This window comes from Clavelina lepadiformis, chromosome 2 (genome assembly GCF_947623445.1).
Source record: "Clavelina lepadiformis chromosome 2, kaClaLepa1.1, whole genome shotgun sequence".
Lineage (NCBI taxonomy): Eukaryota > Metazoa > Chordata > Ascidiacea > Aplousobranchia > Clavelinidae > Clavelina > Clavelina lepadiformis.
In genome coordinates, this window is record NC_135241.1 from 290,889 (window position 1) to 303,051 (window position 12,163).

The following is a 12,163-nucleotide window of genomic DNA, read 5'->3' on the forward strand; positions in this document are numbered from 1 at the left end:
AATGCGGTAGAATGTTTTGTAATCCACACTTTTTTTTGTGTCACCTTTTTGGTCTAAAGAGAAACCACGCAGCAAAAAATAACACACTGGTACCCTGTAGGTTAATGATAGAACCTTCCTCATAGTTGAAGGACAGCATAAAGGCATAACCAAGCACAGCTGAAGTAGCAATATGCGGTGGAATCTGTATGAAACCCTCATCAGGACAACAAAATGTAGTCGATTTGAGGGTTAAGATGTCACAAGCCGTGCTGTTATTTCGTCGCCACGTTTTTCTCCTGTAAATAACTCCTTGGTAGGCGACATGATCTTTGTTTATGGCAGATTGGAAAGTTTACAAAATGCGCGGAGGATTAAGATTAATTGCGCGTATAATAGCTTTTGTTGCACGAGGGAAATGTTTTGGTAATAATTTGGTAACTTTGAGGTGGTTGCGCACTATGACAAATATGTGTTCGTTTGTCTTACTTGTGTGAAGTATTACGCAACAACCTTATTCGCCATAAAGACCGCGTACACTGGCGGCTATTGTTACAGGATGAGCGAGGATGATTGATGGTTGATAACTTGTTTTGTTTCTGCTTCGATGGTATGAGTTCTCATTTCTCAAACGGCGTGACTATGCTGTTAAAAATACTAGTTAGTTACTTAAATTCTGTCTATACTTACTACTAAATGATAAAGTTCCCATTTTCATTTATTATCGGACAAAAAGGCTAACGCTTTTGGGTAAATCTTACTGAATGTTAGGGTACATTGCGCAGTAGTAACAAGTGAAAGGGAAAAGTAAAAAGAAAGATTGTAAACATTACGTCGGTATTTATGTGGGACACCAGTTCAAGCGAGGTAATTTATCTGAACGTCATTAAGGAGAATTTAAGCTTGGTCAACAACCAAATTGCAAGATCATAAAATAAAATTTCATCATTTCCAAAACAACTAATGACTCGTGACGTACCGGTAACGGTCACAGCACTTCCATACAAGACCCAAATGAAGCAGCAGTAAGACTGGTATGTCTGTATGTGCACAATGCTTTAGAAATATTTTAAAATATCGTTCATGCTGTGATAAGCCCAAGCCTGTAATGCAGTTATCACTGCGAGCCCATAATCAATCATTCCGCTATCGAGCCAAAAACTTAGTCTAACATTCTTTTTCATGTTTGCACCCAATACACGAAATGACAGATCTGCGCAGGCAGTAGCATAAGATAACCGTCATGTATCGACGAAGTCTGCTGTTTGAGAAGTAATCGACAAAACGTGCAGTAAAATGAAAAACTTATTTCTGTGTCCCAGTCCCATCGCAACAGTTTTTTCAACATTTCCATTTCCTATGAACTCTGGTACCCACCTGGTTCAGCAATCCTAGTACCTAGCAACTCCTCATGGCGAAATCTTCTACGGACAAAAAATGGGGGTCACGCAAGGTAACTAAGTACTTTAATCGTTAAGTAATTTCAACTAAAAAATGATTAAATACCACAAAGTTCCAAACAAAGTTGTGTAAATATTTATGCAACTTTGACTTTAACGTTTACACTCGTTTCTCACTCTAATGGAGGAAACATGTCAGTTGTAGTACAATTGTTAATACATTACTTTTCCTGCGCTAGTCACTCTATTTGCAAATTCATGGTGTTTAAAGTCGACTTCTTCTCTATAGAAGGAAATAGTAGTTATGTTAGTGAGGTATTACTTACTATCAGTTTTTTATAAACGCTCTGGTGCTTTATTTAGTTTTAAAATTGATTATGCGAATAATTAATTAAAAATCAAAATGCGCGGATCTTCCCTGTTCCGACAAAAAACAACATTTCTTTAGACTTCAGTAGTTTTTTCATTGCTGTGAAGATTTTCATCGCTAAAACAAGAAAAGGTGCGTTCAAAGAAAGAGTAAGAAAAAAAATGCTACTTGAGAAGTTGACTTAATCACACCATGGGTCTACATGCATTTCTACATCAACCTTACCAGCATGATTTTTTATTATTATATTGACATGTAACAAATTCGAAAAGTGTTTCAAGACAAAACGATTATAAATTCACAAACAGTTTAAGCCGCAACACCAAGATTTTGAATAAACAACAAACAAACCAATACAACACGAATGATTGAACTTGGATATAAAACTCATATCAAGCAACAAAAGTTGACAGACTAGTAGCGTGTGGATGACGTAATGTTAACGATCTAAATGAACTTGGATGGTTCATGCAGGATACAGTGAGCCTAAACACTTGAAAATTACGTCCTTCAAGTTTCTTAAACTTTCTTAATTTGTATAAAATGGAAGTTAATGAAGCGTAACAATGATATGAGCACTGCAGATCACGTCACATTCAAGTCGCCGTGCTCTGCCTGCGAGCTTTAGGTGGCGCCGCCAACTGGACACCTGGCTTCATCTGGACATCTGGTTGTTTCAATTTAGCAGCTGTAAAAACGTAATAGACACAACATGTTTCAGATGAGGTGATTGAGTCAGTATTACTTTGCCTGACACCTTTAGCTTAATCACTGTATTTGCTTGAAAATCTCAAACTTATAAGTGGTTATATGCATATAACTAGGATGAATATATATTAGTTATAAATACTGTGTATTATATCTGCATAGTGCCTGCCTATTGTGTAGAAGTAGGAATAGTAGCTTCCACAAATAACAAACTCACTTACAAGGTATAAGTTACAACTCATAACATTTCGTCACAATGCCATCGCTGACAAGTTCAAAGAGGAACGGTTCTAATTAATCAACCGACCTTGATATTTTTTGGCGCTCGGAACTCGAACACATTGTCGAGCGGGAAGTTGGTCCTCTGATGAGGAAAGATTCTTGATTCTGTATTCTAGAACGATGGTGAGAAGGTCAGGTCTCCTGCAGAGCTCGAACACGTGCTCGATGAAGCTCAGATCGTCTGTGAGGAAGAAAAAGTGGACATTTAAAACCAGTTGAAAGTTCAACACCACATGAGGCGTCGTCGTTGATGCTTGAACGTAATGTATGACTCCAATTAATTACCCTGCCGCATTAATGGCTGTTAATGGCACACATTGTTCACTCCACTGCCCTCAACCAACCTTAGATGAAACAAGTTGAAACATAGAAATCTCACCGTTGGTTAAAAGAAGTTTCTCGCAGAGCCAGAGGAGCCACTGGTTGGGAGAAGACAGCTTGGAGAGCTCCTCCTCATCAATCCCGTCATCTTTGGACGCATCCAGGAGCGCTGAGAGATCTTCCGCTCGAAGTTTCCTGTTCAGTTCATCGATAAGAGCAGACAATGGGCCTTCTATTGTCATTCTATGACAAGATTAACTGGGAAATATGTGCTACGCGATCTGAACATAAGATCAATGTAATTCGTCAAAAACTAAGTTATTCTAGAATTTGTTTAAACTACGTCAGAGCGACCTGTTATCGCTGGAACTTTGATCGCGACAAATATCAACGTTCCAGGCAACAACGAGGTTTCCACAAACTGCTGATAAGACCAATCTTGACAACCGGGTCTGGCTCAACTCGCGCCTTACTTTGACTGGCATTAACTACGTATAACGTACGTCATAATCCACAATAATACAGCAGGTGAGAATGAACGAAATGAATGAAGTCAAACGGAACAACACAATTTAAACAATGACGTCTGATTCTGAAGCCGTGTAGTTCGTTTCCTGGTTCGTCTGGTCTCGATCGCTGAAGGGCATCTGCGCTTTTCACTAAATTACTTGGAATCGGAAGCAAGCAATTAAAATAACCAGCAATTACAGTTGATTCGTAGCAGATGCTTAACTGTCAAGCGCGTCAGCCCACGAAAGTGTTTGCTTAAAACTTAAAACCGGTACAAGACAAACATACGCGAGCATTCTGCTAGTTATTAAGTTTATTCCGCGAATAATTTCAATTATTTATAGAAGAGACTTCCCACACCGAGGACAACTTTCAACAAATTTGACATTAATCAAAACTCACAATGATAGAATTCAAACCATTCAACCTGCAACAAACAGAATCAAACTGGGCTGAGTCAATTTCTATCTCTCTGGTTCGACGTCTTGTTCTGTCTTTAGCTTTGTGACGTTTCACGTCGTTATTTGCTTGGTTGCGCTTCACTGGGCACGCGATGGTCGCCCTGTCACGGTCTGTTGCACATGGTATCTTGCTTGCTGACTTTGTCAGGATGGAACGAAACAACAAACACGACGCGTGAATCGCGATTTCGTCATGACGTCAAACAAACAGCTTCACTTTTGCCCCGCAGCAGCATCAGGTCGATGTAGGAATAATTTTGGGATTTTAGAAATAATGAAAATGTTATCAAAATAATTACAAATCTAAACGCAGCGAACCCAAACCCCCCTTTTCTACAATTGCTATCTGCAAGTCACGTGGTTCGATAATGGACGTCACAATAACGCATCAATCGGGATGAATGTAAGCGATCCAGGCCACCAAACAAATATGACGTCACGTACATTTCGTTAAGAACTTCTTGCTCACTAGCGACAGCTAATGATTTCGTGAATATGGTTATCTTTATCCTTTGGTGGCGCTGTTGCTCTCTCCGCAAGCATAATGTCAAGTCCAATTATTATTCTTAAGTGTTGTAGGCGACGACATTACACGCGAAATAGGAAATATTTGTGATAAATGAATGACAGAAATCGCAAAAACGTTAAGTCGAAAATAATTTTATGAACCTGAATAATATTCCAGCTTTCTAGGTCAGTGAACTTGGTCAGTGAACGATTTATTGTTTCAGTTATTTCGTTGCTGGAATTTCATCGGAAACGATCGACATAAGATCGATGACCTGTTGTTTGAATTAAAGAACAATTTTTTAATTTTTAAATTGATCAAAAAGCTCTTGCCACACTTCCCACCATTACCAGATATATGACAGAATTCGTAATCAAGTTTTTTTATATTTTATATTTAAAGTCTGACGAGGGTTCCCTTGAACCAGCTGGATCTCATTATTGCTTATGCAGTTGCATGAGGTGGCCGCTTTTCTCTGTTACCTATGACGTAATATTTGCTGTTTTAGCCTCATGGTTAAGTGTACAGAAACCACTAGAACAAAAGTATCGAAAAATTGCGGAAAACCATTGTTACGACAAATTGTTTTTCCAGTTCTAGCCCCGCTATAACGGCCAGTCACTACAAGACGCAAAATTTGTTGGTAGTCGTTAATAGTCGTAATAACATTTTGGAGCGGTGATGCACGTCTTGGAGAGAAAAGTGCTGAAAGCTCGTATCACAGCGAGTACAAAGCACCCACAAACATTCTGTGAAAAAAGAACTTTGGATTCGTGAGGGGGGTCACGGCTTAATGCCCCTTTTTAACAACAACCACATCAACAACTTTTCAGCAACTGTTGTTCTATTTGTTTGATAGATTTATGGCGCAATGAATCAACTCGACTCTCAAATGGCTGACTTAACTCTCAGCATAGGAAGTTTTATGATTTGTATTTTACGAGACTTCACTATTTGATCAAGAGCTGAGCAAGCGGAATGGGTCAACTTGGTAAACAATCGCATGAACAGGAACAAGTTGGCTTATGGCCTTCTCTTACCCTGTACACTTCCTTTTATGAGGTCATAATGGTGCGCTTGATAGTCGGTCGCGATATTTTATTTAACCTCAGCAGAAAATGATGAGTAAGCTACTTGTGTAGAAGGTTTATTCTGTCATAACCTGAATCTTGACTTGTTTCTTTAATCGTCTAATTACTAACCAGTCGGTAAGAAAGTTGAACCAGCAGGTTGAAGGTTGTTGTTGTTGCTGAATTGAGTTTTTCAAGTCAACTGAGTGGCGCTTTCAGAAATACAGAAGCGCTGAGGCACTGGAAACGATGCGTTCGATATAACTGTTACAATGAGATTCAACAGAGTGAGAAGGAAAAGGAATAACTTGAACACAACAGGTGCAACGTCCAAGTTGAATTGATCGTCAGATTTACGTAATAAGCACAAAGTAATAGCACAGCGGTTGAATATACAAACACACGTGACACTGGTGAGACTGGCAACCCAACTTTGGTCAACCCAGCTTTGGTCAACCCAACTTCGGTCAACCCAACTTTGGTCAACCCAGCTTCGGTCAACCCAACTTTGGTCAACCCAGCTTTGGTCAACTCAACTTTGGTCAACCCAACTTTGGTCAACTCAGTTTTGGTCAACCCAACTTCGGTCAACCCAACTTTGGTCAACCCAACTTCGGTCAACCCAACTTTGGTCAACTCAACTTCGGTCAACCCAACTTTGACCAACCCAACTTCGGTCAACCCAACTTCGGTCAACCCAACTTCGGTCAACCCAACTTCGGTCAACCCAACTTTGGTCAACCCAACTTCGGTCAACCCAACTTTGGTCAACCCAGCTTTGGTCAACTCAACTTTGGTCAACCCAACTTTGGTCAACTCAGTTTTGGTCAACCCAACTTCGGTCAACCCAACTTTGGTCAACCCAGCTTCGGTTAACCCAACTTTGGTCAACCCAACTTCGGTCAACCCAACTTTGGTCAACCCAACTTTGGTCAACCCAGCTTTGGTCAACCCAACTTTGGTCAACTCAGTTTTGGTCAACCCAACTTCGGTCAACCCAACTTTGGTCAACCCAACTTTGACCAACCCAACTTCGGTCAACCCAACTTCGGTCAACCCAACTTCGGTCAACCCAACTTCGGTCAACCCAACTTCGGTCAACCCAACTTCGGTCAACCCAACTTCGGTCAACCCAACTTTGGTCAACCCAACTTTGGTCAACTCAGTTTTGGTCAACCCAACTTCGGTCAACCCAACTTTGGTCAACCCAGCTTCGGTTAACCCAACTTTGGTCAACCCAACTTCGGTCAACCCAACTTTGGTCAAGCCAACTTTGGTCAACCCAGCTTTGGTCAACCCAGCTTTGGTCAACTCAGTTTTGGTCAACCCAACTTCGGTCAACCCAACTTTGGTCAACCCAACTTTGACCAACCCAACTTCGGTCAACCCAACTTCGGTCAACCCAACTTCGGTCAACCCAACTTCGGTCAACCCAACTTCGGTCAACCCAACTTCGGTCAACCCAACTTCGGTCAACCCAACTTCGGTCAACCCAGCTTTGGTCAATTTTACCCCCGTCAGTTCGATCCTGTTCAACTCAACCCGAATCAATCATACCCCGGTTAATTCTACCCCGGTCAATTCAACCCAGGTCAATTTTACCCCGGTTAGTTCGACCCCGTTCAACTCAACTTTGATCAACCCGACCCGGTCAGTTCAACCCTCGGTCAACTCAATTCCTCGAAAGAAATTTCAATTTCACTTTTATCAAGGACACTGTGAGCGCTGGTGGAGACGTTTTCATCCACGATGTTGTCCAGCCGGTGATTCGATCCGCTGTCGAATCCGAAATGTTAATTATCATCATCTTCCCAATCTCGTTGCAAGAAACATGACTTCTGAAAACATATTCATCAACTTTTACTTCCATGTAGTTTAGTCTCAAAGTCACACCACACTACATAAAAAGCGAATAAAGCGTTGTACCGCATGACGTAATTGCAGCAATTGGTCGAATTTTAAGCAAAACGTGTAACCAGGCGACATGGTTGGAAATAAATAAAACAAGCAAATTTTCTCGTGTGCTTTAATTGTTGTTTAATAACCAACGCTACGAAGGTTGATATCGCAACCAGCGGAATAAGAAACGTTCTTCCATCTCGTAAGTTGTTAATTAAGCTACGTAGCACAGAGCCTTGGAGTAGCGTTCTAAAAGACAACTGTAACCCTACTAGGAGTAAAAAGGCATGTTAGAGATTGAAGCAGTAACATTATCTATAAGCTTGTGAATACAATTAGAGACACTTTCGTGCAATAGACATCTCGTCTAACATAGTTGTTAGCATAGAGTACACAACCTTGAAACCATTTCCTTTGTTAAAGAATATACAGGATTTTGCTGTGTTTGTTTGGCTAAGGCAAGTTTTTTCAGTAAAGTTGTTTTTCTTGTAGAATAGATCAATGAAAAAAACCATAAATACGAAGTTTCGTGGTGGTTGGGTCGTTTAACAAAGTTATGACGATATGATCAATAACAAGTTATTCCTTGATGTAGCCTAATAATGTCAATCTTTTTATACAAAATCATGAACGAATTAGTTTCAATTAAAAATAGTTGTAACGAGAAGGCCAAACACTTCACTTTGCTAAGAGATAAGTTTTTTATGAGAAAACGTTTTAAGCACATCTTCTGAAGCAGCGTCTTTACAAAATCTAGTTTAGATTCTGTTTATTTGATTTATTTTGTGTTAAAAGAAATATTTAGGGATTTTAAATGAATTAACCAAATATTCTTTAGGTCAATAAAGTCATTTTTTACTTTAAAGTCAACTTTTCGGTGATTTTAGGTCAATAAAAGATTTGCCATAAAAGTTGTGTTCGTAGTATTTGAAGATGACCTTACATGCTCCCCACGACCACCTCTCTCTTTATTTTAAGTATTAATGAAAGCCCCCAACCCGCTACTCGTTCTAAAGTAGTCTCAAACTCTCAACCAATGAGCAAGCCGGTACTTCCAATGTCGTCATATCCGTTGAGATCTTGTGACGTAATATGAAAGAATCGTCGTTAGCATTGTAATCTTTCGCCATTATTCTGCTATTTAGATGACGTCAGGTCAGATGGTCTGGACCTCATCAATTTGGTTGCTATAATTACGACTGTACTTTCGTCATCAGTGATGTACGTGACCTAACGTGATCTAATAAAAGGAGGTCAGCCTTGTAATTTCGCACAAAGCAACTGTTGAGTCATAAATATACTTCTCAAACTTAGCCTACATCGTGAAACACGTGTCCACGATATTTATTGATGCTTCCTAGGACCATCACGCGCATGATCGCGATCCTACAGGAACCGAGGAATCAACGTTTTATAATCGATAAATCGTCGGAGACGCGTAGTTCACTGGATCAATATTAACCGCGTAAAAAGCAGAATAAATGTAAAAAATTTCATGTAGTTGTTTTTGCGGTTTCGGTTTATTGATGATTGCGATCATTTCGGCTACAACCATTCGAAATACTAAAATCGCCCCCTCACTGCAACTGTTGAATTTTGACACGTCCCAAACTCTGTTTACCTTTGACACCGGTTTTAACGTCCACTTGTGACAGCTTATATCTCACTAAATCGTACTTGGAGGCAATCTGGCAACTTGATAAGCATGATTGGTTGTGAGCACGTGATTACAATGAATCCAAACTCAGTTCTTCGCAAACAACGTTAGCAGATAATCTAGTTTGGGCGAATAGTGATCAATTGTTTTAAGCCAACGCTTTTTACATTGGCCGGTCCATTCATACTAACACTCTTTAGTTTTCTGCATATCACAATATATATAACAAAGAAAAAAAAAGTTTCAATAATAAAGCGTTAAGTTACACTCCCACAGTAGGCATCAGGCATCAGGCCCAGACTTCTTTTGTGTGAACGATATAATAATTGTTCTTTTAACAAAGAGCAGCAGACAGGTCGATGAAGTGGATTAAGAACAAATATTTGAAGCGAGCTCAGTAATATAGCCATGGGCTCAAGGTGCGGAGGCACCCAGGCCGCTACAAAGGCATTGCTATTTTTCAAAGCAAGTGCAAAATATATTCCAGGGTAGGTCTCTCCACAATCCACTCACGACCAAATGTCTGACGCATTATGCGCGTCAAATTGGATTTGTCACAATATTAAATGCTTTTGATATTAAGGTTTAAGTACCATAAAAATTATATTTATACCTTTCTTTCACGTAATTTCTATAAAAAGTATGTAAAAGTGGAATGGTACCTGCAGTATTTGTTATAAAATGCATAAATGTAGATTGATCGCTACCATATCTGTCATTGTTGCAAATTCCTGTCCAGGGACATGGTCCTAGGTTAACAGTGTTGACGATGCAATGTGATGTCAATGGAGCGATAAGTATGGTAATGGAACGAGATTATGCTCGGAAGTTGTTAATTGGCCGGTATTTTGTATTGGTTGTATTGGTATTATTATATTGTATTTTATATTTATATTTGTTGAAAGTACGCCAGAGCAACCAAGTATCGCTGGAACTTTGATCGCGACAAATATCAACGTTCCAGGCAACAACGAGGTTTCCACAAACAGCTGATAAGACCAATCTCGATAACCGGGTCTGGCTCTACTCGCGCCCTACTTTGACTGGCATTAACTACGTATAACATACGTCATAATACACAATAGTACTGCAGGTGAGAATGAACGACAAATGCAAGCCACTAAATGTGTTGGTAGTCGTAATAGTCGCTCGTCGAGACCATAACGCAATAAAACCACAAGTAACCATCGCTTGACCAGAAGCAAATCGTGCATACAGCTGGATGCAACTGGACATCCAACATAAAAAGTTCTAGGAACAATCTTTCATCGACAGAAGTGAAATGTAAAATCAACCACTTTGACAGCTTTTACATTTTGGAGCGGTGATGAACGCCTTGGTGAGAAAAGTGCTGAAAGCTCGTATCACAGCGAGTACAAAGCACCCACAAACACTCTGTGACGTGCAGGATAACAAGAACACTGAAAGGTAAATACGCGTCAAAGAATATCGAAGCTCGTATGCAGTAGATATGATATGATCAATGCTGCTATGTAGCCTACATGAATATATACGCGCATATAGAAGCATTGGGATGTTGATTTTTAACATTTTTGTGTACATTGAACCCGCCATTTATTATAATGTTTCCTGCATCAGTTATAGCAGATAATTTGTCGAAGTCATGGAAATGCGATGAACGGAAAGGAGTGAAGTCGTAAAAAGACCGACGGTTGAAAAAATGTGATGTGTTCATGTGCGTATGTGTGTATGTGTGTCTCGTCACAATACTTTGCCTCATTACATCAAGAACTGATGGTTGAACTGAGGCTATTGCTCATGAGACATCCAACAACTTTTGTTCTATTTGTTTGATACATTCATGGCGCAAAGACTGACTCGACTCTCAACATAGGAAGTTTTATGATTTCTATTTTACGAGACTCCACTATTTGATCAAGAGCTGAGCAAGCGGAATGGGCCAACATGGTAAACAATCGCATGAACAGGAACAAGTTGGCTTATGGCCTCCTCTTACCCTATACACGTTGTTTTTATGAGGTCATAATGGTGCGCTTGGTAGTCGGTAGGCATATTTTATTTAGATTTTAGACTCAACAGACAATAATGACGAAGCTTAGACGGTGATGTTAGGTTTATTACGTCATAACCTTAATCTTGACTAATTTCTTTAATCGCCTAATTACTAACCAGTCGATAAGAAAGTTGAACCAGCAGGTTGAAGGTTGTTGTTGCTGAATTGTGTTTTTCAAGTCAACTGAGTGGCGCTTTCAGAAATACAGAAGCGTTGCGTTCGATATAACTGTTACAATGAGATTCAACTGAACGAGAAGGAAAAGGAATAAATTGAACACATTAGGTGCAGTTGAAACAGTTGAATCGTCACAGTTGAATCGATCGTCAGAATTACGTAATAAGCACCAAGTAATAGCACAGCGGTTGAATATACAAACACACACACACACACACATGTGACACAACCACTGAAAGGTTTTTGAAAGTTTCCTTGAACAAATCTTTGATCACGTGACAGCGGCAAGGTCTGTAGAATTATTACGTTCGTTGGTTGGGGTCAGACTCATTGTGAGATACATCTCGTTCCATTTCCTACCTTACATGCATCCTATATCATTGTAATGTACTTTGACTACAACGGTGTTAAAGATGCAATGTGATGTCAATGGAGCCATAAGTATGACGCTGAGCTCCATAACACAATGGAACGAGATTATGCTCGCAATAATCCGCAACGCACTAGATGTCGGGGCATGGGCGTAGCAGCCACTGGGTTGCGCTCTCGTCTAAAACTTGCAGATTATGTATTGTGGGGGAATGCGGTGGGTAGAGCAATCGAACGGCAATAAAATGCTCAATTGTTAACCAATCACCCAGGCCATCCCAGAAAACTTCGAGGTGGTAATTGGTGTAGATGATAAATTGACAAAGTTTGACCACGTTGCCACTCCTCCTTAAATTTATGATCCAAGTTGAAACTTTCCGGCTCGGTAGTGGAGCAGTTAAAGCACATGGGCTCGCG

At 40.0% G+C, this 12,163-nt stretch overlaps 1 protein-coding gene across 1 annotated transcript; it reads right to left on the reverse strand.

The window, feature by feature from the left end:
* Positions 1-1,970: 1,970 nt before the first annotated feature.
* LOC143446202 (astrocytic phosphoprotein PEA-15-like) lies at positions 1,971-3,373 on the reverse strand. The gene is made up of 3 exons (XM_076945735.1): positions 3,119-3,373; positions 2,765-2,920; positions 1,971-2,437 (listed from the first exon to the last, which is right to left on the reverse strand). Exons 1-3 carry the CDS (start codon positions 3,300-3,302, stop codon positions 2,346-2,348), a joined length of 432 nt encoding a protein of 143 aa, XP_076801850.1. The 5' UTR covers positions 3,303-3,373; the 3' UTR covers positions 1,971-2,345.
* Positions 3,374-12,163: the final 8,790 nt, after the last annotated feature.